The following is a 15007-nucleotide window of genomic DNA, read 5'->3' as shown; positions in this document are numbered from 1 at the left end:
AGATCCAACAACTTACTAGGCAATTAATTACAGCATATTATAGCCTTTTCTGCCAGGAAATGATCTATATACTGAGGAAATAGACTTGTCTGATATCAAATGCAGCCAGTCGATCAAGGCTACAGAGTGAGACATTTCAGCTGAATTTAAAGGCACCCTTTCCAACGGTTAGGGCTGGCCAAAGATATGCTGGTTGCTCCAAGAGAAGGTGAGCTTTCCATGCCTTGATATGTCCAGTCAAAATTTATAGATATTTGACAGTAGTTTGGTAGTTAGCTGAGGGAAATCTCATTCAAGCATTAGTATGGAGGAAGGACATGATGGCCTTTAAAATCATTGCCCAGAAGCATATGATTAAAAGGAATTGACAAGACATGGCTGAAGTCACAAGACTGGTTTTCAGGGTTGACTTATGAAAAACAATCCACTTACATTAAAGTCTAATATAATCTCGTCAGATGTATATGTTCTATGAAAAGCTCTGCTGGCCCCGTGGCTGAGTGGTTGAGTTCTCGCACTCCATTCCAGTAGCCAAGGGTTTCACCGGTTCGAATCCTGGGCACGGACATGGCACCCTTCATCAGGCCATGCTGAGGCGTCATCCCACATGCCACAACTAGAAGGACCCACAACTAAAAATACACAACTATGTACAGGGGTGCTTTGGAGAGAAAAAGGAAAAATAAAATCTTTAAAAAAAAAAACACAAAAAGCTCTTTGTAACTGAATGCATGAGGCTAATGTATTCTCTCTCTCCATTCTAGGTCCAAAAGCCATAGAAGCTTATGGCAAAAAGTTTGAAGTAAAGACAGTTTCTGGAAAGTTGCTCTTCTCTGCAGATAACAATGAAGTGGTAGTAGGAGCTGAGAGATTAAGAGTTTTAGGTAAGGAATCTTTAATCATTTAATTGGTTTGATGCTACTGTGTACATTTTAGAGAAAAAAATGAAACTGTGTCGAAGAGTGCTTTAGGTGAATTACCTGTATTCTCTTAAATCAAGGCAGATGAAGCCCTCACCCCCTACCTTGAAGCTTGGTCCCCTGGTAAAAACTTCTCATGAGTCTTTGTGTCACATCTGCCAACACTGAGCATCAGGCGGGGTGTGGGCTCATGCCAAGAAGTATAATAAAGCATCCTATCTTCACAGACTGGCAGTCTTGCTGGAAGCAGTCAAGACTTGTGTATATGATACAGAGGTTCCTAATTCCTGGTTGTGAATTAAGAATCATCTAGGGAACTTCTGAAAAGTTTAGGTTCATGAATCCAACCATGACTTACTGAATTAGAAGCTCTGGTGGGAGGGCCTTATGATTTGTTTGTAAAACCATTTACAGGAATAGCTGTGGCTCTACAGTTGGGATCACTGAATTTGAGCGCATAGCAAATTAGTCTTCTGTGGCTGTACACTGAAACCATCTAACACGGTGGTTTAAGGCCTGGGGCTGGAGCTGATCTGGCTCTTAATCCCTGCTCTGATGCCTACTAGCTGTGTCACTTTGGGCAAGTTACCAACATCCCTGAGCCACTTTTCTTTTCTGCTCAGTCAGGCTAAGAACATCCACCATCTCAAGTTGTTCCTAGGGTTAAATGAGATCATGTTATATGCACTTGTCACAGTGCTTAGCACAAAATAGTGCTCAGTCAGTGGTAACCACTGGTGCTGCTCTTGCTCAGACCACTGCTCCAATCAATACTAGTACGACTTCTCCTTCTCTTGCTCCCTAAGAGTCACTGAAACATGGTAGTTAAAAGCTCAGACTCCAGAATTAACCCACTAAGATTTTAACCCTATCTCTATCTTTCACTAGCTATGTGACCTTAAGCAAGTTATCTAACCTCTCTGTGCCTATGTCTGTTCATCTATAGAATGGAGGTAATATAAGTATTGACATTCCAAGATTGTCAGAAGGATTGAACAAAATAATCTATGTAAAGTGGTTAGAAGGTTGACTAAAAAATAGAAAGTGTTCACTAAGTGCTAGCTGTTATCTTAAATTATTATTTTTACTTGAAATTATTATTTATTCTTTGCATCATTAATTGCACTCTGCATCTTCTTTCTTCTCCATTACTGCTGTCCTCCTCCTGGTTGTCACCTCCACCGGCAGTCAGTCAGTTTGTGTGAACTGTCTAGCTGTCTCTTTCTCTGTCGTGTAATACACGATCACATCTAACTTCCTTACTGGATGACTCCTAGGTCTTCATCCCCCGCCCTAGGGTCTTGCCTCAGTTCTAGATCTTCTTCATCTAGATATTCCACCAGCCTCTAGAACTTGGTGGATGTTGAGTGCCTGGCATAGCCAAACACACACATACACACACACACACACACATTTCATCACCCTTGCCTTCTCTCCCACCCTGACTTCCCTATCACTCTCACTAGCCCCATTATGCTCCTTTCTGTCAGTTTCAAAGCTTCAGATTCATCGTGACCAGCATCAGGCTCAGCAGAGTCAGAAGATGGAAGTGACCATGCTGAGGGGGCTCGAAGGAAGTGAGAATACAGGATGCAGGGGCGGCGAGCCAGGGGCAATCTAAACTCTGGTCAGGCGCTCACTTATGGCATGATCTAGAACAATTCCCTTTGTCTATCAGGACGTTGCTTTTTTCTGTTTGTAAAATGAGAATTGTCTAGAGCAGAAATTTTTTGAATTCAGCAACAGAAACTTTTAAAAATAGAATTTTACACCAAACCCCCATAAGTAGAATATATAAAAGGCCAAGACTGCTCTGGGTTGTGGGTGGGGCTTTGGAGGAGAGAGTTCAGAGATTGGAGTCTTAGCTGTATAGTTTCATTCTTTCCTCCTCTCTGTCCTTTGGAGACCTCCTAGAACTTATTTTCAAAACCCCTTAAGTGGATAGTCTTTAAGGAAAAAAAAAAGTCTAATGACCACTTGCTATAGTCCAGGTACCATGCTTTATATGCATTATTGCATTTACACCTCACCAACACCTTATGAGGTAGGCACCAGTTTTATCATCCCCATTTTGCAGATGACAGAACTGAGCCCTAGGAAGTGTTGAGCCATAGTAAAGGGTAAAAGCCGGGATTCCCAGCCAGGTTTTTTAATGCAGACTGCTTCACTTTAAAGCACTGTACTTTGCTGCCTCCTCAAATTTGTCCCATTTTCAGATGAGTAAACAGAGGCTTGAAAAGATGATGAAACTTGCCAAGATCAAGTGCCTGTACGTGGTCAGACTGATGTTGAAATGCTTGCCTGTGGCTCTACCCTCAATGCACAGAGCTGCATGTAAATATGTTAATTCCAAGAACTTTGCCAACTCTCACAATTAATATTTTTCTCTATTATTTGTAGAAATGCTACTTTCCACCTTAGTTCTAGTTTGGAGAGGGAAAAAAAAACCCACAAAAACTTCAGGTTATCCTCTTGTTCAAGAGTACTTGCTATACCAGCTCTAAAATAATTGCCCAGGGGAAAAAGTGGTGGTATCTCCTGCCAAGATCGTTTTGTACAAATGGTGTCTGGCACTTCCATTAGTTCTGTGGCGCTTTGTGAGTCACCTCACTGCTTTAAAATCTGACTTTGCAAAGGTACAGAATAATTTTAGATGTCCCAACACTTTGATTTAATCTTAGTGTACAAAACTCTCTGATGGTATCTTTTAAGAACTTGCCCCCACCTCACCCCACCATTACCGAGACTGAGGGCAGGAAGATTCTTGCAGTTTTTGATCACTTGAAGGCAGGTGGATATTTTTGTTGTTATTGTTGCTTGTGCTTGTGATATTTCACATAGAGAACGATTTAGGATAAAACCTGTCTCTCTCCATCATTAGGAACATTTGCTTTTTTATGTAAAAATCTAGAAAGGAAGCATAATAAATACCACTATTGCTACTAATGCTAAAAAGATTAGGAAATGACCACCCCACAAATCTCGCATCAACCTACTCAATGAAATCAGCCTAGTGTGTTGTAGAAATGAGCTTCCTGTCAGCTGGGCTTCAGCCATATGGTGTGGAACAGGAAGTTTAGGCAGTTTCATTTTCAGCTTAATGAGAAGTTTGTCTTTTTGAGCTGTGCAAGCTCTTGGCAGGTTTGAATCTGGGAGCATATTTCATAGTGGAGTCTAACATATCTGGGTTTGAATCCTTGCTCAAACATTTAGGTTCTGAGTGACCCTATCCAAGTCTATTTTTCTCTCTAAGCTTTAGTTTCCACATATATGAAACAGAAAGAGAGGAACAAAATAAGAATGGAAGTAAGAATGAATGAATATAAAGAAACATATGCAAATAAATCAGTTATTTTAACTGATAGTTGAGAAGGAATAAGCAGTAGAAAATAATAAGGAATACGTTTAAGAAGATAATGCCAGGCCTGGCCCCGTGGCCAAGTGGTTAAGTTCGTGCGCTCCGCTTCGGTGGCCCAGGGTTTTGCCGGTTCCGATCCTGGGTGCGGACATGGCACCACTCATCAGGCCATGCTGAGACGGGGTCCCACATAGCACAACCAAAGGCATCACAACTAGAGCATACAACTATGTACTGGGGGGCTTTTGGGAGAAGGAGAAAAAAAACAATGAAGAAGATTGGCTACAGTTGTTAGCTCAGTGCCAATCTTTAGGGAAAAAAAGAAGATAATGCCTCTTGAATGTTGTGGCTTAACTCCATTGTTTAAATTCTCCTCTGAATAACCACACCCACCTATTCAGTTTTCAGGACAGTGACTACCTTGAGCACAAAGGACCCTGAATAGTATGGCAAAGGGACTAGAAGCTCTAAAGAATGGTTCAACTATCAGGAAACTTTTCTCCAGGAGAAGATATGGGGGCATCAATGTAGGTGGACTGTAGTTGCTGATCTATCACATATGCACATCTTTCCCGGGGAAAAGAGAGCAGGCAAGAGCCACGTGGATGAAAGGCTGAGAGCACAGGTTTTATACTTGTCACTGGCCTGTAATCCTGGTTTCTGTCATTCATCAGCCAGTGCCTTTGGATATGTCACCTTTCTAGACTTCCTTCTACTCTGTGACATAGTGTACTAATGCCTGACTTTCACAGTGGTGGGGAGAACTGGATGATCCAATGTATGCAGAGTGAATAGCACAGTGCATGGCACACAGCACTCAGTACATGCCAACTGTTGTGTTGGTGATGGTTTCTGTTGGTCCACTGGAAACCTATCAAGTCTTAAAATTTTATGCAGCCCTTGTGTGTTCATGAAAGAAGTTACTCAGAAATTGGCTAGGACTTATAGGAGTATTCATACATGAGATAAGTTTGGACTAGTGGATTTCCTGTACACAGCTAGGGCCAGAATAGAAAACACCTTTACAAGCTGGGAAGGACTACGGTGCCCATTTCACCTGGGTGCATGTAAGGCTGGTCTTATTAACACATGTGTTCTCAAGTTAGACTTAGGTAATAGATCGAAGGCCTGGGTTGAATTCCCAAAATTGTAGGGTCTCTCCCTTCACTTACTAAGACAGTGGTTTTGCAAGTGTGGCTTTTGGATGAGAAGCATCAGCTGTGATCTTTTTGTTGTCATGGAAACTCTCAAGCCGCACCGGAGACCTAGTGAATCAGAAACTCAGCTGAGGGTGGGACCCAGCACAAGGTGTTTAAATCAGCCCTCCATGGGGATTCTGATGCTCACTCAAGTTTGGAAGCCACTGACCTAGGACGATCACAACTAAATCGTTTTGCCACACCTTTGCTGGTAGCTTTCAGTTGAATTCAGGCTCAGCTTTCACCGCTTTCCTCCAGAAAAGCTACAATATACATATAGTTAATGTACGTTTAGGGCTTACTCTGTGCAAGATGCTGAACGAATCACTTACCTGAATACATGCATTTGATCCTCATAACAACCTTACGAAGAGGACACTGGCTTGTCACTTTCATATAGACAGGAGCCAACTGAGGCACAGAGTGATAAAAACTTGTGCAAAATTACACAGAGAGAAACTAATGGAGTCAGGCTCTGAATCCAGGCATCTTACCCACTACACTCTGTCGTAGTAATCTTCAGCTTCCCCCGAACTCCATAGCGTGTTGGCATCATCATGAGAATGAAAGAGAACTGAGCAAGTTTTCTAGCTATTCCTCTCCAATTTGGCTTCTAGAGACCTTGCTATTCCCACAGCTCTCCTGCATCTCTGATTGGTCCTCTGCTTCTTTCACTAACTCTTCTTTCACCTAATAAATGACGTGTATTCACACTTGACATCACAGGTGGACTCCCCCAAGGTTCAGGCCTTGTTTTTCTCCTTTCACATTTCTAGGGGAGATCCCACACTTACACACAGTTTCAACGTTTGCTCTTATCAGGTGACCCTCCAATCTCTATTTGCCTTGAACTGTCTTCTTAATTCTAGTTCCACATTCCCAACAGCCCGGACTTTTCCATGTGGATGTCTTTCCATCACTTCCACTTTATCCCTGCAGCTGAACTTATGCCTCCTACCAAATCCCCTGCCCCTCCAGAACCCACTTCCTGAATTCTCCATATGGGGCCGCCATTCCCCTAGTTTTCAAGGCCTTGCTTTCATTCAGGGACCAGACCCGGTCTTTCTTCTTATGGCCAGGAATGTCTTTGCCAACCTTGGGTTTTTCACATTACAAAGGTATCTATTTAGGTCTGACACAAGAGAATTTAGCTTTGTAATCAGGCCTATCCATTTAATTACCAAAAAGTTATAAAATTACTGTGCAAGATGAGGCATGATATAGTTTAGCTTTAATTACAGAACCAAGTTATTAAATATCGGATAGGAATGGTCTTTAAAAAGTAGCAAGAAAACAGGCGACAAAAAAGCCAGTACATCTAAGAGGCATCTTCATGGAAACACCAGGGAAAACATAATTTTGATTTTTGTTAATGACCAGTTTCATTGAACAATGAATTGGACATTACAGCATTTATAAACAAAGCATAATTATGAAGCGTTATTCTAATTCTTAATTAGGTCTATTTATACTCTTGATTAGTTTTTTAAATATGTCCTCTAGATGCCACTTGATGCTAATTATCCAAGTTACATTATTATCAATTGAAAAACATTTTTAATTAAATCTAAAGCCATTTAAATTAGCATAAGATTTATAGAAATTTAAACGTGGTCTGAGGCTTTTTCTTTTTTAGGATGACATCAGATGATATATTTAGGCTTTTGAATTAGTTTTTGATGAAACTCTCTACTGCAACCTAGCAATTGATAAGTATGATGGAAAGAGTGGGGTGTTCTTAGTAGTGTTCATTCATTAAATATGTTGTGTGTATCATATATATACACTTACCTATATATATATGATATCTCCGTATCACTATAATGGTGTCATGGAGATACAGAGATGAATGTCACTGTTCCTGCTCTCTCAGGGAGCTGTCTGTCTAATCAGGGAGATGACACACACATACAGAAATCTGAGAGCCCAAGCAGGAAAAAAGCTGCTTAGAAGGGATAGAAACAAAGTAACTATAGAATTATGGAATCCATCTGTGGTGGGGTGGTATCCACAAGAGAGATTAGAAAGCTTCTTAAATGAAGGGAGCATTTGAACTAGGTCTTGAGTATGGATCAGGGAAAAAAACAGGGAGAGTACTTGCTTTGTAAATGGAATATCACATGTTTATCAGTCAGGACTCAGTCGGTTGTAAATGATGTAAATCAAACTCAAAGCCAGAGGTGGGGAAAGATACTGCCTCGAGTGATGGAAGAATTCAGTGGTAGCCAGCTTCAGACTAAGTGTAGTGGCTCAAACGTGACAAAAATTCAGTCTCTTTCTTTCCCTTGCCATCTCTCAGCTCTATTTTCTCATCTTGTATTCTATCTTCTACTCTGCTGGTGAGCAGAAAGAGTGCTTACTTTCCTAATATAAACCCAACGAAGTCCAAGGTTTTATTCTGACTCGACTGACTTGGGCCATATGCCCATCCCTGAACGAGCCATTTTGACCAGGATGATGGAATATGCTGGTTGGCAAGGCCTGAGTCAGAGCCCCACTGCTAGAGCTAAGGTTGGAAATGATTGAGAGTGAGATCGTGGGGTCAGTTCTCAAAGAAAAGCAAAGAAAAATAGCAAATATTCATTAAAATAATCAAAAGTATGATCATGGAAAATCGTGACTGCTGTACATGAGAGAGTGGAAACCAGGATTGTGAAAGATATTAATGAAAGATACTCTGTTAAGTTTTCTCCCTTGCTTGCTGAGCTCCAGATCCACTAGCCTCCTTGCTTCACCACCAAGCATGTTTTCACTTCTCAGCACTTGTACTTACTCTTCCCTCTGCTTGGAATCCTCTTTTCTAGTCTATGCATAAAGGACCTCTTCCTTTATGGTTCAAATATCACTTCATCACAGAAGTCTTCCTTGACCATCTGATAAAAAGAGCATGTTCCTGCTGTCAATGTCTATACTAAGAGTTGGCAAATATGGGCTGTGGGCCAAATCAGGCTGAAATCACTGCCTGGTTTTGCAAATAATGTGTTATTGGAACACAGCCATGCTCATTTGTATTGTCTGTTGTTCCTTTCACACTATAACATCAAAGTTCAGTAGTTGACACAGATCATATGGCCCACAAAGCCTAAAATATTTATCATTTGGCACTTTACAGAAAAAGTTTGTTGATTCCAGGTCTGTACCTTTACACTGCTTTATTCCTCTTCAGAGTAGTCATCACAACATGACAGAGTGTGTGTATATATCTTTATTCTCATCCTATCCTCCTCATCAGTATGTAAGCTTCATGACAGCAGGAATTTTGTTCTTCAGAGTCTAGAATAGTGCCTAGTACATAGTAAGTGCTCAGTTATTTGTTGCATGAGAGTATTGAAAGATTTTTGAATGTTGGAATGTTGTATAACCAATCTGATAATATAGAGAAAAGGAAGGAGGGAGAACTTACACCTTGGTTAAGAGAATATTTTAACACCTTTGTTGAGGATTTATAAGGGCCTGAACTAGGATAGAAAGAGAAGAGAGAATGAATGGGAAAGATCATCTTGAAGTAGAACTGATGAAACTTGGCAACTGGATGTGGAGGGTCAGGAGACGGAAGTCGGGGAGGCTCTGGCATCATGCACCTTGTCAGTCAAGCAATTGTGGTGTCATTAACAGAAATGTATAAGAACAACAGTAGATTTGGGGTCAGAGATGAATAGTTCAGCTTTAGATGCTCTGAGTCTTCCTGCCCAAGGACCTCTCTAAGGAAGAGGCTGTGGGTCTGGTGGGAAACACCAGCAAAAAAGCCCACAAGAGATGCCCCACTGAGCAGAGGAGTCAGAGAGTCACCCACATGGGCTGAACAGATGGACTCCAGAGAGGAGATGGCCCAAGAGGGCGTCCTGGAGCGAGAACTTCGAGAATTTCATCAACTAGAGTGCAACCACACAGCTCCCAGCCCCCAGCCCATTTCTTTCTCTCAAGGAGACTCCAGGGCTGGTTTCTGGGGCCATGACTACCCTGGAGGCATCCTCTGAAGTTGAAGGCCCTATCCCACATTCTTATGCTTTTCCCAAGCCACTCTGCCTTTCAGCATGGCAGGGAGAAGGAACCCAAAGGTTTTAGGATGTGACTAAACTGGGTTCTGCCAAATTATCAGCCATGAGATATTGGCTTTGTTACACACATTACTTAGGGGATGTGAGTAGGTTCTAAATAAACAACCTCTCCTTTTTCCTTTTTCCTTTTCCTTTGCCTTCATCTTTCTCTTCTTTCTCTTCCTTTCTGAAGTATCTCATCAGTGAGTGGAAGGAAGCATGGGAGAGACTGAGGGATTATAGTAGAAAGTGGAGCACAGTTCCTCTTATGTGCTCATGAAAACTGAATAATTCAGACATTGATCCGAGATGAGAGCTTACCAATCTAATAAGAACATTTGGGTAACAAATCAGAGGAACCTGAAACTTGCCAGTGCCCTCCTTCTGCTCTCTGTTATCATTAGCAGAGATAATGTACTGGGGATTCAACTATTTAAAAAGAATTGGCAGTTGTAAAGTTCTTCTCTGGCACCTCATTCCAAAGTTTATTATTTACAGAAATACAGGAATAATGTATTAGATCATAAAGATACATTTCCCATAAATAATGTAGCGAGAAAGCCAAATATAAAACAGTCTCAGATGAACAACCTCAACCTTAATAAACCAGAGATACTTAATGAGAAAAAGCACAGTTCAACAAAAGAGAAATAATAATGGGGTTTCATCTGAAATGCTACTGGGAGTACAGCTTCCATAATTCTCCGAAAAATAAAAAAGAGCTAGTCCAAAAGCCTGGGTGAGTCTGCCACCTAGTTCCATGCACTCATCCACCCATGTGCTCAGGCATCATAAGCTGCCGCAGTTCAGCTTTTTCCCCCCAAGCTTAGGGGTTGACTCCTGATGCAGGAAGAAAAGGCATCTGCTGGGCCCCACACACTTTTCCCCTTGGCAAGAGCGGGAAGTGATTTACTATCAGCATGATGGATTCATCGTTCTGTGTAAACGTGGCCAGCTTGTCCTAGCAGCATTGCCTCAGCAGACCTCCCCAGTTGCTCAGCCATTGTCTCCCTCAGTTGCGCAAGGTTGGGTGGAGGGGGAGAAAAGGCAGTTGGGGACATTTGTCAGCTTTCTAGTTCGATTAAAGAGTTGATGAGGTTCACTATTTGGCTGCTTTGAAGAGAACCGATTCCGGCACTTAACGAAGGAGGGATGTGTTTTGCTTTTTTGTTTGTGGAACTGACACAGCTTTAATTTCTCTATCAAGCTACAGCTAATGTGCTTTCAGGCATCTGTTGGTTTATTTTTATCATTAAAGTTTTCTTCTTGCCAGTTAATACCAAGAACAGACTATTTTCCAATGAGAAGATGAACTTCTACCAGACCATCTTCAATGTCAAGGGCCTTTCCACACAGTCCGGCTGTACTGTCTCCTTCTTACTAATTACCTTTGCTGTTGCAGAATGTTCTTATGTAACCAAAGTCACCTGAGCAGAATTTTTTTTTCTTTCTTCCTGGCAGAGGCCAAGGGGAATGTTGGTATTCCACAGCGACGCTAGGAATTTAATGAGATGACAGTGTGAATAAGAAACTCTCAGTGTGCAGAAAAGGGAAGGAAATTAACTTTATTCTCCTTTATTGGAGGGACTTGAATTTAATTCTGCTTATTTGAGTGGGAGAAAAGAGGGCTAAAAATACTTTCTTTAACTCGTTATGCTTTCCCTCCCATCTTACCCTGTGCAAGGGTGAATTCAAACAAAAGAAATAGGGAGAGAGAGAGGAGAAGATATCCAGAACTCTCCGGGCATGGGTTAGAAGTGAATGCCCAAGTTTCTTCCCTTGGGGACAATAGTGTAGGATAGCAGGATGGTTAAATGGGTGTGGAGTTTGGAGACAGAGTGCCTGGCTTCCACTCTTGGCTCTAGTGGGACAGCGTTGGGCAACTTTCTAAATCACTGAAAGTCCCAGGTTGCTCACCTTACAATGGGGGTAATGAGTAGCTACATAATATAGTATGTAAAGTACTTGGCACAGTGATAAGTGGCCAAAATATTGATGCCTATGACTATTGTTCCTTCTACAAATTCCTATTGAGCACCATTTCTGCAACTATCCCCAAAGTTCAATGCAGGATGTAAGGACACAGCATAAAAGTCCCTTGATCTCAAAGAGATTATAGCCTAGTAGAAGTGTCAAAGCACATACCTAGTGAAATAGTAAACAGCAGTGAAAATGTTTCTTAAAAAGTTAAATAAAAAAATAGAAGATAGCACTTGGCTGCAGTTTGTGCCGAGAGGACTTGGCAGTGTGTGCTGGAAACAGGCGTTGAAGACCAGGTCTACAGAGGTGGCCCAGAGAAACTTCCTGGAGGAAAAACTGAGGGAAAGTGTAAGGGGTGGGGGCAGAGGTTGGCTTAGCAGATGCAGTGGAGTGAGCACCAGCCTCCTAGACCGCAAGATCAGCAGAACCATGAGCACAGCTCTGTGTGACAGAGGAGGTGGGATGAGCTGCCATTGTTTTTTCAGCAAATAGGCACATGTGGATGTAACTTTCGGAAAAGATTGTCTTTATCAGCATAGAGTAAAAAGGAATTGCTTGCTTTCCCGAAAGCCTGATTTAGGGAGACATCTCCAGTTTCTGCTAGAGTCTCCTAGGGGTTTTCCCCTCTTGGCAGTGTGCTGTGCAGGATGTGGCTGAAGTGTAAATGGGAACATTTGACATGATTTTGATGCTGTAAGCCAGAGAAAAGTCAAGTATGGTTAGACCCTTAGAAGTAATTTATGATGCAAGAACTTTCATGGGTCAAAAAAGAAAGGAATTAACATCAACAGGAAGGTTCTTGGCATTATTTAAGCCATAATATAGGCAGTTCTCACTTAAAAAGAAATTCAATACATTCAACAAATATTAATTGACCGCTTACTCTGGCCAACTGCTTTGCTGACCAAAGGGACCCCTGGGCACCTGCCTATTTGGAATCCACAGCCAAGCAAGAAAGACAGATATTTTCAACATTTATGTGAGAAGAATGTGTCTTATCTTCAGGGAAATACAAGATGTCATGGAAACATAAAATTAGGAGGTTTTAACCTAATTTTGCAAGTAAGGGAAACTTCCTGAAGGAAATGGCAATTAAGTTGAGACTAGAAGGATAAACAGGAGTAACTCAAGGAAAAGGGAGTTGGAAGGGCTGTGTGTGCAACAGCATGTACGAAGTCCTGGGGAAGCAAGACATTTTGGAAAAGTTTTACACAGCCAGAGGGTAGAGGTCAAGAAGCAGAGGGCCCAGACATGAAAAGGGACCAGCCGTAATTACAATGGTTAACATTTATTAAATGCTCACTCTATACTGGGTACTGTTCGAATCTCTTTATGTGTGTTAACGCACTTCTCACGACAGCCCTCTGAGATAAGTTTTATTATTACACTCATTTTATATATGAGCAAATTGACAAATAGAGACGCAAGTTCCCCCAAGATTATGTAGCAAGTTAAATGGCAGAAGTGAGAAGAAAACCCAGATAAGCAGACTCTAGAGCCTGTATTTTGTTTGTTTTTTATGACACCTTTGTTGAGATATAATTCACATATACAATTCACCCATTTAAAGTGTGCAATTCAGTATTTTACCATAAAAAGCCTATGCTTTTAACATATATCACGTACGTAGCTACAAATATGCATACACATTTCTATAGTCTATGTTTCATATGTGTGTGTGGTATATGTATTGTTACAAATGTCATATGACATATATATGTATATGTTATGCTTATATACATTATATGTTGTATAAATATGTAGATAAATATTATCTATACATGGATCATCATAGAGATATGTGTATATGAATCTCTTATAAAACCATAATACTATAGTTGGCACTGTGTATCATATTAAGGTGTTTAGATTTAAGGGTAATGAGGAGACACCAAAGGGCTTCAAACTGGGGAGTGCCAAGATCTGGTTGTGATTTACAGGATGCTGGGAGGAGGATCAGCCAGCAAGGGGTTGCACAAATCCACTAATTATGGGACTGAATGTATCCATGAGGTCTATGCTTCGTGGTTTAATTCAAAAAGACATTCCCAAAAGAAACTTACACAGCCTGCCCTACAAGACTGGTAGTGCTCTCAAGCTCATGTTGCTCTTTTTCACTCTCAGCCCAAAGGAAACAGGCTGAGCATATGAGGAAGGTCAGGATTATCCCATCTGGAAAGAGAACAAACATGGCCGTGAGTTCTGAACGCAGTGTGTTGTTCTTGATGGGAGCTGGTCAGAGGTCAAAGCACATTTAAAGTACTTGTAAAGTACTTGTAAAGTACTTGTAGGCTTGTGGAAGAGATTGCATTTAACCAAACAAAGGAAAGAGCTGATTTGAAATCAATATGCAGGGTGCCTATGAGCTATGGAGGAAGGTAATGTGCTTTTCTTCTTTGGTTGTTAAATGCATCTTGGCTGCCAAGGAAAATGACTTTCCCTCTTGGCTTCCTATCTGTCTAGCTGACTGGTTGTTGGGGAGTGTTCAGGCTCTAGGGCTTCAGCTGTATGTTTAATGAGGGCATCCTTGCAAGAGAGCCTGAACAAGTTCCTCTGGTCTGATTCTTCCTCCCAGGACTCTGAAAATGTTTCTCCTTAGCAAATTCTGATCAAAGATTTCTGGTGGAGTAAGGAAAGGTGCCAGGCCTTGGATTTACAAGGTGTGGTCTCTTCCTGTCTTTGGGAACATAAGCTGGAGTATGAGATATAAGAAATGTACCAGAGAAACTCATACAAGGGTGTGCACTCTAACAATGGCCCACAGCGCTGGGGCCACATAAATTCCAAGGAGAGGCCCTAACTGAGAAGTGGAGATTTGAGTTAGTCCTTGAAGAATTTCAATGGGCGAAGTTAAAGGAAGCAGACAAAGCTGTTCCTGTTGGAAGGAGATAACATTGAAAACCACACTTCCTCTTGTGGTACAGCCTGGGGGCTGAACTTTACATTAGAAACTTAGTTCTGTCACTGGAACAGTCAAAGGATAAAAAATGAATTATGGGATAGGAGTTGAATTGGCTGGGTTTGTTTTTATTTTTATCCCCAAAGAAGGTTAGCCCTGAGCTAACATCTGTGCCCATCTTTCTCTATTTTATATGTGGGACTCTTGCCACAGCATGGCTTGATAAGAGGACTGTAGGTTCACACCCAGGATCTGAACCAGTGAACCCCAGGCCACCAAAGCAGAGCGTGCAAACTTAACTGCTACACCACGGGGCCAGTCCTGAATTGACTGGTTTTTAACATGACTCCTTTCCTCTTTCTCTCTCCAGCTTCTTCCTGCCCTCCTTTCCTTCTTTCCTTCCATGATTCTCAAACAGAACAATTCTACAAGGGTGAGAAGCCAGTTTGGGAGAGTGTCTGTGCTACCACACATCACAAGTGAGCTAATGAACTCCTAGAGGACTGAACATATAATTACCCTCCGCATGATAGCATTTAGTTAGATTGGAATACTTGCACACATTTTTTGCTGTCATCTTATTCGATTCTCAAGACCACCCTTAAAGGTACTCA

The 15007-nt window shown here is 41.5% G+C and overlaps 1 protein-coding gene across 3 annotated transcripts in view; it reads left to right on the top strand.

Moving 5' to 3' along the window:
* SGCD (sarcoglycan delta) overlaps positions 1–15007 on the top strand; it is an 897144-nt gene that overhangs the window by 763586 nt on the left and 118551 nt on the right. For all 3 annotated transcript variants that reach the window (XM_046668506.1, XM_046668505.1, XM_046668504.1), the window contains one exon: positions 765–884. In XM_046668506.1, coding sequence (XP_046524462.1) covers positions 765–884 — 120 coding nt within the window. The remainder of the gene's footprint in view (positions 1–764; positions 885–15007) is intronic.

This window comes from Equus quagga, chromosome 7, assembly GCF_021613505.1.
Source record: "Equus quagga isolate Etosha38 chromosome 7, UCLA_HA_Equagga_1.0, whole genome shotgun sequence".
Lineage (NCBI taxonomy): Eukaryota > Metazoa > Chordata > Mammalia > Perissodactyla > Equidae > Equus > Equus quagga.
The sequence above is the reverse complement of the archived record's forward strand: the minus strand, read 5'-3'. Positions and strand labels throughout refer to the sequence as shown.